The sequence below is a fragment of the Erinaceus europaeus genome, chromosome 6 (assembly GCF_950295315.1).
Source record: "Erinaceus europaeus chromosome 6, mEriEur2.1, whole genome shotgun sequence".
NCBI lineage: Eukaryota > Metazoa > Chordata > Mammalia > Eulipotyphla > Erinaceidae > Erinaceus > Erinaceus europaeus.
Window position 1 is genome coordinate 44,202,333 of NC_080167.1, and position 15,675 is coordinate 44,218,007.

A 15,675-nucleotide genomic window follows, 5' to 3' on the forward strand; every position below is an offset into this window, starting at 1 on the left:
AACACTCTCAGCCCCTCAGACTAGGTCCTCCTCCGCCATCATGTACTAAGACCTGAGAGCTCGCCACCTGGCCACCCCAGAGTCCTTTGCTTTGGTGAAATACACCTCTTTGTCTCCTCCTAACTGAAATTTAAAAGGAGGGAAAAATCTTCCAAGAGCAGTGGAATTGTATAGGCATAATGCCCCAGTGGCAAAAAATTAAGCAAAAAAAGCAGGTTAAATATTCTCAGAGAGATAAGAAAGGAAATTTGTTGGCAACCTGGGGCAGGACAAAGCATAAGGGACGTATAAAAATAATAATCTCCAGGTGCTTGATTATAAACTATAGCCGAGGAAATAACCGAGTAGATGGCTTTAATAGTGGAATGAGCAAACTGGGGGGTCGAGCGGTAGCGTAGTGGGTTAAGCATACATGTACAAGGACCAGCGTAAGGATCCTGGTTTGAGCCCCCAGCTCCTCACCTGCAGGGGGGTTGCTTCATGAGCAGTGAAGCAGGTCTGCAGGTGTCTGTCTTTCTCTCTCCCTCTCTGTCTTCCCCTCCTCTCTCCATTTCTCTCTGTCCTATCCAACAATGACATCAATAAGAACAATAATAATAACCAAAACAATGATAAAAAAAAAAACACATGGGCTACAAAAGGGGAAAAATAGCCTCCAAGAGTAGTCGATTCATGGTGCAGGTACCGAGCCCCAGCAATAACCCTGGTGGCAAAATAGAGTAAACTGGACGTGACAGTGAAATGAGCTTGTGTAACAGAACATAGCATGTATGAAAGTCATTATATATGACACAATTTTGTCAACATCCATTTAGTAGGAACTTCAAAAGGAAAGAAAAACAATAGAGATTGAAGTACTTGAAAACTAATGACCTGTGGGCCTGGCAGTAGCACAGCGGGTTACACGCACATGGTGTAAAGCACAGGACAGGTGTAAGGATCCCGGTTCAAGCCCCCAGACCCCACCTGCAGGGGAGTAGCTTCACAAGCGATGAAGCAGTTCTGCAGGTGTCTATCTTTCTCTCCTCCTCTGTCTTCCCCTCCTCTCTCGATTTCTCTCTGTCCTATCCAACAACAATGACATCAATAACAACAATGACTACAACAATAAATAAGGGCAACAAAAGGGAAGAAATAGCCTCCAGGAGCAGTGGATTCATGGTGCGGGGCACTGAGCCCCAGCAATAGCCCTGGAGGCAAAATAAGTAAATAAATTTTAAAAAAGAGAGAAAACTAATGACCTATGATTTTCCAGAATTAAAAATAGAAAACCTGATATTGAAAAGCATCATTATTGAAAAGCACAAGGAAGTAGATACCTCAACACATTACAGTAAAATTTCAGGCATTTAAATTGGAGTGGGGCAAGAGATTCCCGTTCTGAAACCCCTCTAAGTGATCAATGTGAATGGTTATATCAATTTGTTTTGCAGCGCAAGACTCATCAGTTTTTTGTCAAATCTTTCACTGTTCCTACCAAGTGTCACCAGTGTACATCTTTGATGGTGGGCTTGATAAGACAGGGCTGTTCCTGTGAAGGTAAGAATAAAATGGTAAGAAAATGGGACTTTAGGTAGTTGGGTGGTAGCGTAGCAGGTTAAGCGCACGTGGCGCGAAGTGTAAGGACCAGCTTAAGGATCCTGGTTCAAGCCCCCGCTCCCCACCTACAAGGGGAATCACTTCACAGGTGGTGAAACAGGTCTGCAGGTGTCTATCTTTCTCTCCCCCTCTCTGTCTTCCTCTCTTCTCTCCATTTCTCTGTCCTAATAACAACAATAATAACTGGAACAATAATAAAAAAATAAAAAACAAGGGAAACTAAATTTAAAAAAAGAAAAAGAAAATGGGACTTTAGAGTCCTAAAATATGCTACCTAGACTGTAGTAAAAGAACTTTATTCTCTTTAGAAGGTATATGAATATTTGTTTTACTTAATTATCTGATTTTCTTTGGATGAAAGAAATAGAATCAATATACAGACAACCTTGTTAAAATGTTTTATGTTAGAGGGGCCAGGTGGTGGTGCACCTGATTGAGCACACATTACAGTGCTCAAGGACCCAGGATCGAGCCCCTGGTCCCCACCTGCAGGGGGAAAGCTTTACAAGCGGTGAGGCAGGGCTGCAGGTGTCTCTCTGCTTCCCTCCCTCTGTATAGCTCCCTTCCCTCTTGATTTCTGGCTGTCTCTGTCCAATAAATGAAGATAATAAAAAGAATTTTTAAAAAATAATGATAAAATGTTCTATATTAGAGAAACTATACAGATGATACTTTTGTCAGGAGTGCTATATTTAAATAAGCTCTACTCCTCTTTGTTTTCTTATTCAGGTGAATAGGTGGTCCTGAGAGACCATTAACCTATGTAAGAGAAAACATGAAAGTTAGTCTTTCATGAAGAATGAAATGAAGGCAGTCTATGTATATGAATACATTTATTTACTTATTTATTTATTTAATTTACCCGAGCACTGCTCAGCTTTGTCTGCTGGTGGAACTGGGAATCAGACCTGGAACTTTTTACATGCAAATCCTATGTACTACCATTGTGCTATTGCCCCATTTACTAATCTTTTTTTTTTACCCTGATGTCAGTGAATGAGACAGAGAACAGAACACTGCTTTATTATTGTTTATAATGCAGTGCCAGACATCAAACTCAGGGCCTCAGGCATGAAGAGCATATGCTCCACCACTGACCTAATTCCTCAGCCCCTATACATTTGACTTTAACTTTTTTTTTGTTAAGAAAGTATTAATTTTCTTTATTAAAGAACATTATTGAAAAGTAATGCAGTGCAGTATTTTTTCAGAAATGTGAAATGTTTATTATGGTGCCTTGAAAGCTATTTTATTCTACTATTAATAATAAAGATTTTTGCAATAGAGAGATAGCTCACTAGGTTGGGTGGTTCCTTGCCATGTACATGGCCATGGTTCAAATCTTGGCACCAACATAAGCCAGGGCTAAAGAGTGCTCTGGTTAAAAAAAAAAAGAAAGAAAGAAAGAAAGAAAAGAATTTTTTTCACATAGGCATTCTTAGTCTCATTCCCTGTGTGTGATTTTTTAAATTACCTTTATTTATTTAATGGATAGAGACAGCCAGAAATCGAGAGGGAAGGGGGTGACAGAGGGAGGGAGAGAGAAAGAGAGAGAGAGAGAGAGAGAGAGAGAGACCTGCAGCACTGCTTTGCCACTCACAAAGCTTTCCCCCTGTAGGTGGAGACTGGGGGCTCGAACCCAGGTCCTTGTGCATTGTAACATGCACTTACCCAGGTGTGCCACCATCTGGCCCCTCCATATGTGTGATTTTTATCTGCCTGCAGTACGACATGGGTATTTTATAAACATGTTACGGATATTTTAAAGAACAACGTGGAAGGGACTGGGTGATGGTGCACTTGGTTGAACACACACATTACACTGCATAAGGATCCAGGTTCAAGCCCTGGTCCCTGCAGGGGGAAGGTTCAAGAGTGATGAAGGTGGGCTGCAAGTGTCTCTCTGTCTCTCCCTCTCTACCTCTCCTTCCCTCTCAATTTCTCTCTGCCTCTACCCAATAATAAATAAGTAAAAATATTTTTTTTTAAATGACATGGAAAAGCTTTTGAGGTAACCATTACGCTACCTCTCTGACCCCAGAGCTAGTCTTCTAAGAGATAAGAGAAAGAATGAGTTCTTTGAAAGGAAAACATTATATATTTTCCTTAAGACTTATAAAGTGAAAATTATTTAAATCATGGGATACATTATTGGTATATATTTTAAGGGAAGCCTTTTTTTTTTACCAACTAAGACTTGGTTCTTTGATATTGTCTCATATATAATTTAATCATATATCTTAGGAGAAAAATTAAGTAGTTCAAATTCTATTGTTAGTTTGTGTTTCTTTGGCTCTTGGGGTTAGAAGGAGTGTTAAAGGAAAAGTAATCAGTCTCTATCAGATATGTGTATTTCTATGTAGGGTTTGCTATAATTTGCCTGTATTTGAATACTTTGAATAAAGAGGAAATTATTAGCATCTTAAGGTAATGTGTTCTGTTACTTCACAACCAAAATGGAAGATCCAGATTATGTTATCTTAAATAGTCTGTTTTTATATTTATAATATCAAAATATTAGTAGTATTTAGTATTTATAATCTCAAAATCTTCTATGTCTACCCTTAATTTATAACTTTCAGTAAGTTTCATTATCAAAAAGAATGGTAAAGGTTGCCAGACATAGCAAAAGAATCACTTAATTGGGGGCGAGAGAGACAGCATAATGGTTATGCAAACAGACTCTCATGCCTGAGGCTCCAAAATCCCAGGTTCAATCTCCCACACCACCGTAAACCAGAGCTGAGCAGTGCTCTGGTGTTTCTCTGTGTGTGTGTGTGTCTCTCTCTGCATCTCTCTCAAAAAAATAAAATAAAATAAAATTTTTTAAAAAAAGAATCAGTTAATTTACTGTCCATTAGCAGCTCTTCAATTAAAAATAAATCTTGGGCCCAGGTGGTGGTGCACCTAGTAGAATGCACACATTACCACACATAGGGATGTGCATTCAAGTGCCCTGTCCCCATCTGCAAGAAGGGAGCTTCACAAGCAGTGGAATAGTGGAATAGCAAGTCTCTCTCTCTTTCTTGCTCTCTCTCTCTCCCCTTCTCCATCTCTCATTGTCTCTTACCCTCTATCAAAGGCAACAAGAAGGGAAAAAATGGGTTCCAGAAGTAGTGGAGTTGACATGCAGGCACCAAGCCCCAGGTATGATCTTGGTGGCAGAAAAAAAGGGATTAAGATTAAGGGATCAGATTACAGAGAGGTGAAGAATTAGAGAAAACTCCAGGAAATACTCTCAAGAATTCAGAGTTCAAGTCAGCCATTTTCATTGACACAGTTAGGTTTTGTTTCCAGTCATTTCTTATTTTGATCACTAAGGTTACCACAGAACAATGGTAGTGCAATACTGCGGAAAAAAAATCTCCTTTAAATCCTTACAAGTCAACAGATGATTCAGCTCCCCAAATTATAAGTAATTGTCAAAAATCAAGTCAGAAATAATCATTCATCTGATATTGTGTCTTGCATCAAGTGTTTTGTGTGTGTGTGAAAACATGAACTTTTATTGAAACTTGTTCCTTTCTCCCCCCTCTAAAAGTGTGCGGATTCTCTTGCCATATAACGTGTGTAAACAAAGCTCCCACCACTTGCCCAGTTCCTCCTGAACAGACAAAAGGTCCCCTTGGTATAGATCCACAGAAAGGAATAGGAACAGCATATGAAGGTCATGTGAGGGTAAGTATGACTAGGCACAGTTTAAGTTACTCTTTCAAGGCTTATTAATGACTTAATAGTCAAGTTTCCTTATACACATGACTTTAATCATAGGTGAATAAAATCTATCTGACAATCTTACAATAAAACCTATCTGACAGTCCAGAGTACATAATGATTTGAATGCAAAAACCAAACCTTTGGAAATGAATAACAAAGTGCCTCACATTTTCTGTAGTGTTTCTATCCTGTAATGAACGAACAGATGTTGAAATTTCCATAAAGGTGACTTTGGCCGTTGTTTTACAGAAAAGGTCACATATACTTATGTATGAGATATATATCATCATCTTGTATAATATTTATACTGGGAGCTACATTTCATCTTATTACTAATTTTGAACTTTTTGGTACTTAAAATAGTATCTATGAATGCTATTTTTCAACCTTTTACTTATTTACTTTATTTACTGGATAGAGACAGGGAGAAATTGAGAAGGGAGGGAAAGGGAGAAAAAAGAATGACACCTGCAGCACTGCTTCACCACTTGTGAAGCTCCCCCTCACCCCTCCCTGCTGGTAGGGAGCTGGTTCTCTCCTTGAGAGTTGTATGTGCTTAACCGGTTGCACCACTACCTGCTCCCTATGAATGCTATCTTAATTAATTACTAGTGGAAATTAAAATGATAACATTAAAATATTTTCAGGGCAGTCGGGTACAACAGGTTAAGCACACATGACGCGAAGCACAAGGACCAGTGTAAGGATCCTGGTTCGAGCCCCCGGCTCCCCACCTGCAGGGAGGTCGCTTCACAGGCAGTGAAGCAGGTCTACAGGTGTCTATCTTCCTCTCTGTCTTCCCCTCCTCTTTCCATTTCTCTCTGTCCTATCCAACAACAACAACAACAGCAATAACAGCAATAATAATAACTACAACAATGATAAACGAGGGCAACAAAAGGGAAAAAAATATTTTCAGAATAAAAAGCCATTCAGTATTTGAAAAGATGTCTTCTCTGACTTTGTTATGCTATTAATGAGTATCTGCCTTCAGTCTGATGTCTTACCAACCAAAGAGACACAGTGAAAACCAGAGTACAGCATCTTTAGATTGATTGATTGGGGCTAGGCAGTAGCACACCCAGCTGAGCCTGCTTGTTACCGGTATCTTTTGATTGACAAGCTGCAATGACATATGTAGATAAAATGAATCTGACATTTTAATTTCAGTTGCTTTTGCTTGTTTTTCTGCTTAAAACAAAACTAAGATCCCCAAGCCAGCTGGAGTGAAGAAAGGATGGCAAAGAGCTTTGGCTGTGGTCTGTGACTTTAAACTATTTCTGTACGATATCACGGAAGGAAAAGCATCTCAACCCAGTGTTGTAGTCAGTCAGGTGATTGACATGAGGTAAGTTTTCAGAGGGGAAATGGGCAAGTATATTAGTATCTTTGTAACATAACAATAAAAAGATGGGGGGCCAGGCAATAGTGCAGCGGGTTAAGCACACATGGAGTGAAGCGCAAGGACTGGCATAAGGATCCAGGTTGGAGCCCCTGGCTCCCCATCTGCAGGGGGTTCGCTTCGTAAGTGATGAAGCAGGTCTGCAAGTGTCTTTCCCCTTTTCTGTTTTCCCCTCCTCTCTCCATTTCTCTCTGTCCTATCCAACAATAACAGCAACAAGGGCAACAAAAATGGGAAACATTACCTCCAGGAGCAGTGGATTTGTAGTGCAGGCACCAAGCCCCAGCAATAACCCTAGAGACAAAAATAATATTAATAATTAATAAAAGAATAACAAGGGGGAGTCGGGTGGTAGCGCAGCGGGTTAAGAGCATGTGGCACAAAGCACAAGGACCAGAGTAAGGATCCTGGTTCAAGCCCCCAGCTCCCCATCTGCAGGGGAGTCGCTTCACAAGTGGTGAAGCAGGTCTGCAAGTCTCTGTCTTTCTCTCCCCCTCTCTGTCTTCCCCATCTCTCTCCATTTCTCTCTGTCCTATCCAATAATGACGACATCAATAACAACAATAATAACTACAACAATAAAACAACAAGGCCAACAAAAGGGAATAAATAAATATTTTTTAAAAAGAATAACAAGGTGTTGAATTTTCTTCTAATTATATTGCCATGTTTTATTAAATCTAATTTTGCATTAACTTACTAAACTGCAATTGTACCATGATTAAAAATTAGAAGAGAGGGTTGGGCAATAGCACAGTGAGTTAAGTACATGTGGCACAAAGCTCAATGACCGGCCCAAGGAAACTGGTTCAAGCTCCCCAGCTCACCACCTGCAGGAGGGTCACTTCACAGGCAGTGAAGCAGGCCTGCAGGTGTCTGTCTTTCTCTCCCTGCTCAGTCTCCCCTTCTCTCTCATTTTCTCTGTCCTACCCAACAACAAAAGCAGCAATCACAACAGTAACAACAACAAGGGCACTAACAAAAGCAACAAAATGGGAAAAATATCCTCCAGGAGCAGTAGATTTGTAGTGCAGGCACTGAGCCCCAGCAATAACCCTGGAGGCAAAAAAATATATATACAGGATACAGTTATTGTACAGATAGACGAGTGTGTGTTGATTCTGCTAGAATCTTAATGTTCAGTTTACCAGCTACCAGAATGTTTAGTATGTAATGTCTTTATCTTCACCTAAAAACTTGGCATTTAATTCCTTCATGAAGAAAAGAAATAGAAATCTCAAAATTAAACAAGTTCTTAGAATATATAATGACTAGATGCACATTTAAGTATACATCACTTTAATATTTCTGGTCTAACTTCTTAGACTCATTCCCTCCTCCTCGGAGTGCTGTCCTTATAACTCCACATACTCCCCCTGGCTGATCTTACTTCCATAGTTTCAGCCATTGATTCTGCATTGGTGAATCCAAAACGTATATCCCCATGTGTCCAGCTGTGGTTCACATTAACATTTCAAACACCTTGAAGCACATCATCTTCCCCACATACATGCAAAAGAAGGGATAAGTGCAAGAAAATCAGCAAGGAAAATCTGACAAAGCCTGTGTTAAGTTTATAAATATAGAAAGATTGAAGAATCAAAGAGGGGCCAGGCAGTGGCACACCTGGTTAAGTGTTAAGTCTTAAGACCTGGGTTCAAGCCTCTGGTCCCCACCTGTAGGGGGAAAGCTTCACGAGTGGTAAAGCAGGGCTGCAGGTGTCTCTCTGTCTCTTTCCCTCTCTAACTCCCCTTTCCTCTCGATTTCTGGCTGTCTCCAATGAATAAATAAAGATAATTTTTAAAATTTTTAAAAAATATTTATTTTCCCTGTTTGTTGCCCTTGTTGTTTTATTGTTGTAGTTATTATTGTTGTTATTGATGTCGTCGTTGTTGTTAGATAGGACAGAGAGAAATGGAGAGAGAAGGGGAAGAAAGAGAGGAGGAGAGAAAAACAGACACCTGTAGACCTGCTTCACCACCTGTGAAGCGATTCCCCTACAGGTGAGGAGCCGAGGCTAGAACCGGGATGTTTATGCTGGTCCTTGCGCTTTGCGCCACATGCGTTTAATCCACTGTGCTACCGCCTGACTCCCAAATAAAGATAATTTTTAAAAAGTGAAGAAAAAAAAAATTGAACAAAAAAAAAATTCAAAGATAAGACTAAAGTGTCAGGTCTTCAAGACCAGGATACCAAGTGCACGAAATTAGAGGTAATACCATTGTGGAAGAAATCTGTTTCCAGTATTGAAAGAATAGTCAAATGTTAGATGAGCTGTATTTGAGAGTTCTTGATACGTTGTGAGAGATGAGAGAGTTCAGTCTGCTTGGTGCACTAAGAGCCCAGTTACCACTTCAGTGTGTGTATGTAGCTTTAGGTAAACCAGCAGTTATTTCAAACTATAGCGTAATGTACCGCTATTAAATTACTTTTCATAAGTCACTTTGGGTACTATCAGGTACAATGAGGAGTAAGTTTTTAATTTAATTTGGGTGTTTTGTGCAACTTTGTTTTCAGAATTGCTTTTTTGTTTTTCGGATATATAACCATAAGGAACTTTTTAAATTTTTTTTATTTATAAAAAGGAAACATTGACTAAACCATAGGATAAGAGGAGTACAACAATTCCCACCACCAGAACTCTGTATCCCATCCCCTCCCCTGATACTTCCTATTCTTTATCCCTTTGGGAGTATCGACCCAGGATCATTATGGGGTGCAGAATGTAGAAGGTCTGGCTTCTGTAACTGCTTTCCCGCTGAACATGGACATTGGTAGGTCCATCCATACTCCCAGCCTGTCTCTCTCTTTTCCTAATGGGCTAGCAGGGCTCTGGGGAGATGAGGTTCCAGGACATATTGGTGGGGTTGTCTGTCCAGGGAAGTCTGGTCGGCATCATGCTAGCATCTGGAACCTGGTGGTTGAAAAGAGAGTTAACATACAAAGTCAAACAAATTGTTGACCAATCATGAACATAAAGGCTGGAATAGTGTAGATGAAGAGTTGGGGGGGTGTTCCTCCATTTTGTAGGTAGCTAGTAGGCATATTTTAGTTATATTCCAAAGGGCCTGTGGCTATACTATTTTTTTCTTTTCTTTTTCTTTTTTCCCCTGAGCCTGAAATGTGATATGCAGGTGGATCCAAGTTATTATCTGGGGAGATGATGTCATGGCTGGAAAAGGGACAGAAAGCTGGATCAGGGAAGAGAGTAGCTCCCAAATATGGGAAAGGGGTATAAATATTGTTGACTGTAAACCTCATCAATTTGATCTGATCTGGGGCCTATATTCAGCTTAGGAGCCTATGTAACATCTGCATCCTTGTAGCTCTGAGCTCACATTCTGTGGTCATGAGTAGGAACATTCCAAGCTGCCCCAATATCAGGACCCATCTTCCGCAGGTGAAGCATAGAGTATGTTGTCCAGGCTTCCTTCGGAGGATGGAACATTCTCTACCATTGTTGATCCAAGTTGAGGGCAAGGTCCTATGGGGACCCACAAAGGGGTCTATTGTGTTGTTCCTGATATAAATGACCAGTAACAATGGAGAGAGGGATTTATTCGAGGTCTAGGCACCATAAGGAACTTTTAACATTTCACTCTTCCTTCAGGGATGAGGAATTTTCTGTGAGTTCTGTCTTGGCGTCTGATGTTATTCATGCAGGACGAAAAGATATACCCTGTATATTTAGAGTAAGTATGTGTGCTATAATTTATTTGATTATTTGATTTTTAATGAGTATATCTTTTGCTTTACCATATAGGTGAGCTTGCAATAAGTAGGACCAATTCTTTCCCTATAGATTATTCCCTATCATTTGTTACTTGGCTATATAAGTATTGCCACATAGTTATTAAAAGATCTGTAGAAAAATGAAGATAATTTTTGCAATAAGTTTTCCTCTTAGAGAATATTTTTTGTGTAACAATTCAGGTGTCATTTAATGGAACACATTTTGTTGGGTAGTGCTAAAAAAAAATCTAGTGTATTTAAAAAGTGGCTTAAAGGCGGTGTGTTTTCTAATATCACGAATATTGGTTCAATTCTTCTAGGTCACAGGTTCCCAGCTCTCAGCATCCAATAACAAATATTCCATCTTGATGCTAGTGGATAGTGAGAATGAAAAGAGTAAGTGGGTGGGAGTGCTGAGTGAATTGCACAAGATTTTGAAGAAAAACAAATTCAGAGACCGCTCAGTCTATGTCCCCAAAGAGGCTTATGACAGCACTCTACCACTCATTAAGACAACCCAGGCGGCTGCAATCATAGGTAAGAATTTATAGCTTCTCTTAATATCAGCAGCATCTTAATCATTTACTAGTTTACCCTCTGAACAGGAACTAGCTTTCATCTATGACTCCAGAGTACAACATAGTTATATTAAAACAGTTACTGAATGAATAGCACTATGTTTTTCAACAAACAGAACAAGGACGTTCTGCAGTTGTTTTCTCCTGAAAAAGATGGACCTATTAATAAATCTGTCTTGTACTGTGGAGCACAGGACAGCTTATTTAGTTTCTTGAAGCAAATTTTCCTAGGTAGCATGTAGGTGTTAATTGCCTTGCATAGATTATTGGGAAGCTTAAATACAATAGAGTAACTAACGCAGAATGCCCTGCACATAAAATACCCTCAGCAAATGGCAGCTTCTGTGCCTGCAGGTTTAATTTTTTATCAGATTTTTTTATGTATACATCCAACTCTTTTGTTATTTTCTCACGAACAGTGAAGAATTCTGTGGAAATTTTCCACAGAACCCTTTTCCCTTCCAAAATAAGAAAAGGAACCAAGTTCAGGACACAAACTAGCCATTTAATTTTTTTCATCTTAGATTGACTAAACCTTTACTAAGCATCAATATATATTATTTTATAATGATTATTCTATTTAAAAACCCATAGATAATATTTGCCATAGTAATCTGAAAGGAGATTCAATGGGTCAGATTGTTACTGCCGCTTTTAAATTATTTTTGTATTTGTTTAAGCCATTTACTTCATTTCATTGTTTTATATTATTGGGTTTGCACAGTTTTTACCTCACGAAAATATGTCATATATTTTTGCCTTTTATAGATCATGAAAGGATAGCCTTGGGAAATGAAGAAGGGTTATTTGTTGTACATGTCACCAAAGATGGTAAGAGAAAACTTAGTTGTGGAATAACTGTAAATTGTATGTTCATAGATGATCCTAAGAACTTGATTCTAATTTCTAAAGAGCAGGATTGGTATTTATTCTATAATTGAAATTCGCCAGACTTAATAGTCAGGTTTTTTTTTTTTTCATTCCTATTACTGCTCCTGAGTTCTGAGACTTCTAAGTGTGTATTATCTCTCCTGTGTCTTATTTATTAGTAGTTTTTCTATAGGAGCTCACACTGTATTGCTTGTTTGTTTGTTTATTATAGCCAGGGGCACACCCTTACATGATTTCACCAGTTTCATTCCTACTAGGCATATGGGAGGGAAGACAGAGCAAGGGAGGTAGAGAAGGGGCACACAGCACCAGACCTTCTTTCTACCTGTGTCATGGCACTTCAGTGTGATGCTGGGGCTCAAAGCTGGCCATGTGTATGGCAGGGCACGCACCCTCCGCAGTGAACTATCTCCGCTGTCTTTCTCCTTTCTAATGAAGATGCATGGGAGAAAATACAATTTGAATTTTCCAATGTATTAACAGCAATAGTACTAGAACAAGTGACAGTCATTTAAATGTGTTAACTGTACGATATTTTTTTTAATCCACAACAGCTTTCTTTTCCTAGAAAAAAATAAAAGTGAATAAAACAGAACTCATTTAATTTAGTATTCTTGAACAGTGTTGTTCTAAGTTGTATGTTTATATGAAGCTCAATCTTGGGAAAACAGTGCATTTGAGCTATATTAGTTTGTTATCCATAGTAATACCATTAGTGAAATGTAAGTAACTGTTTTGTTTTTGTTTTAAGAACCCTATGTAAATTTTCCTGAAACTCGGTGATAGCTTAAAAAAAACAAAAACAAAACTTTAAGATCTGAATGCTTGTATTGAAAAGATAGTGTAATGTCTATGCAAAAAGATTTAACTGCCTGAGATCCTGACATCCCACAGTCAGTCCCCACCACAACCATAAGTCAGATTGAGCACTCCTCTTGTGGAAGTAAGATTTTGAAAAAAATATAAAAGATAAGGCATGCTTTGTCATGAAGGAACACTTAGCCTCGACTGCCAGAAATATCAGTGCTGACTTTGGTACCTTACAATAGATAATGTAAATTGTTTTATAATGGGTATAATTATCTTCCTTTTTCTCTGTATGATTTCTGATCTTTTTCTTCTGTGTATTATAATTTTTTATTTATAAGTAGACTTGTGGCCTTTTGAGTATAATTAAAATATTGTTAATAAAACATTTGGAATGTAATGATTCTGATTTCTTTGCATAGAAATTATTAGAGTTGGTGACAATAAGAAGATTCATCAGATTGAACTCATTCCAAGTGAGCAACTTGTTGCTGTCATCTCAGGACGAAATCGTCACGTACGGCTTTTTCCTATGTCCGCTTTGGATGGGCGAGAGACTGAGTTTTATAAGCTGGCGGAAACTAAAGGGTGTCAAACCATCACTTCGGGAAAAGTGCACCATGGAGCTCTTACATGCTTGTGTGTAGCTATGAAGAGACAGGTCCTCTGTTATGAACTATTTCAGAGCAAGACCCGACATAGAAAATTTAAGGAAACCCAAGTTCCATATAATGTCCAGTGGATGGCAGTCTTCAGTGAACAGCTCTGTGTGGGGTTCCAGTCCGGATTTCTGAGATACCCCTTGAGTGGAGAAGGAAATCCCTGCAGTATGCTCCATTCAAATGACCATACACTATCATTTATTGCACATCAGCCCATGGATGCCATCTGTGCAGTTGAGATCTCCAGTAAAGAATATCTGCTGTGTTTTAACAGCATTGGGATATACACTGACTGCCAGGGCCGAAGATCAAGACAACAGGAGTTGATGTGGCCAGCAAATCCTTCTGCTTGTTGTAAGAGTCTTACACTTTTGGCTGTCTTGTATTCCTATATCTTTTTCCTTCTGTGTCACCTCCTGTACACATTCATTGCTAGTTAATTTTTTTTTTCAATTCTTCCTTAGGGCTTTCCTAGAGTATTAATTATGTTGCTACTTAAAGTACCCTGTAACCAGAGATAACCCAAAAGGATCAATATTAACTGTAGCTAATCTTTCTGTGGAACAGTTTACTTACATGGATTTTTAATCCATATTGTTATATTTTGAAATAATGCTAAGTATCTTCATGAATCACCCAAATGTATAAAATAGTTCGTACAACTTATGCTGAAGTATTTACTAAGTGAATGGTTTAATTAGTAGCATGTGTAGCTTCTCAAGAAATGTTATCTTGGGGGTCTGGCGGTAGCACAGCAGGTTAAATGCACATGGCGCGAAGCACAAGGACCAGCGTAAGGATCTTGATTCAAGCCCCTGGCTCCCCAACTGCAGGAGAGTCGCTCCACGGGCGGTGAAGCAGATCTGCAGGTGTCTATCTTTCTCTTCCCCTCTCTATCTCCCCCTCCTCTTGATTTCTCTCTGTCCTATCCAATAACAACAGCAAACAATAATAATAACCACAACAACAATACAGCAACAAGGGCAACAAAAGGGGAAAAAATGGCTTTCGTGGTGCAGGCACTGAGCCCCAGCAATAACTCTGGAGGCAAAAAAGAAAAGAAAAGAAAAGAAAAGAAATGGTCCCACCTGCAGGGGAGTAGCTTCACGGGCAGTGAAGCAGGTCTGCAGGTGTCTATCTTTCTCTCCCCCTCTCTGTCTTCCCCTCCTCTCTCCATTTCTCTCTCTCCTATCCAACAGCGACAACAACAATAATAACTACAACAATAAAACAATAAGGGCAACAAAAGGGAATAAATAAATAAAATAAATATTTTTAAAACTGTTAAAAAAAAAAGAAAAGAAATGGTATCTCATCTTATCTTTTGTGTAGGTAGGTATTTTAAATTGTCCTTGCACTCTTCCAAGAAATATTAAGACATTAATACATTTTTGAACCTGTTATTTCATTGTGAGAGCATTTTACTAGGCAGAATAGAAAACTTTTCCTCACAAAGCATTACAGTAGAATGGATTTGTAACAAAAACAAGAGGTTACACTAGAATACAAGTGTTTTGATAACAGAATTTTAGGAATCTGTAGGAGCAATAAGAAGAATCTCTAGGGCCAGGGAGACAGGATAGTATTTATGGAAAACAACTTCCATGCTTGAGACTCCAAGCTCCCAGGTTCAGTCCACAATACCACCATAAGCCAGTACTTTTTACCAGTAATGCTCTGCTAAAAAAAAAAAAAAAAAAAAAAAAAAGAAAGAAAGAAAGAAGAGGAGAAATTCTAATACAAAATAATTTGTTATTAGTGGAAGGTGTTGAATATGTTTAAATACCGAAGGAAAATAGCCAGAAAGGGGACTAGGAAAAAACTGACTATACGGCAAATATAGAACATAAAATGCAATTACCAAGATGGTTAGAAAGGGTGAAGTCAGCACCCAAAGTGAAGACAGTGAGTCAGGAAGAGTGAAACCTCTCCCACTGTGAGAGGACAGGAGCACTGACGCCTGTGAGTACAGGTGAGTGTGAAGGTTCGGTGGAAGAAAGTTTGAGGGAGGCATGCATAGTCAAATATTATTAGACAGATAGAAACTCTAGATCAAAAAAACAAAAGAAAGATACTTCTTATCCTACTCACCCAACTTAACTTGTTTCTTGTAAAATATTTACTCTTATTAATGGCATTAGAAATGAATGCTGGGGGAGTCAGGCAGTAGCGCAGGTTAAGCGCACGTGGCGCAAAGTGCAAGGACTGGCGTTAAGGATCCCGTTTCGAGCCCCCGGCTCCCCACCTGCAGGGGAGTCGCTTCACAGGCGGTGAAGCAGGTCTGCAG

At 39.1% G+C, this 15,675-nt stretch overlaps 1 protein-coding gene across 18 annotated transcripts in view; it reads left to right on the plus strand.

Annotated features, from left to right (window-relative positions):
* Positions 1–15,675, plus strand: part of CDC42BPA (CDC42 binding protein kinase alpha) — a 244,023-nt gene that overhangs the window by 199,871 nt on the left and 28,477 nt on the right. For all 18 annotated transcript variants that reach the window (XM_060192090.1, XM_060192086.1, XM_060192092.1 and 15 more), the window contains 7 exons: positions 1,434–1,539; positions 5,141–5,277; positions 6,525–6,664; positions 10,329–10,410; positions 10,771–10,987; positions 11,797–11,859; positions 13,149–13,742. In XM_060192090.1, coding sequence (XP_060048073.1) covers positions 1,434–1,539; positions 5,141–5,277; positions 6,525–6,664; positions 10,329–10,410; positions 10,771–10,987; positions 11,797–11,859; positions 13,149–13,742 — 1,339 coding nt within the window. The remainder of the gene's footprint in view (positions 1–1,433; positions 1,540–5,140; positions 5,278–6,524; positions 6,665–10,328; positions 10,411–10,770; positions 10,988–11,796; positions 11,860–13,148; positions 13,743–15,675) is intronic.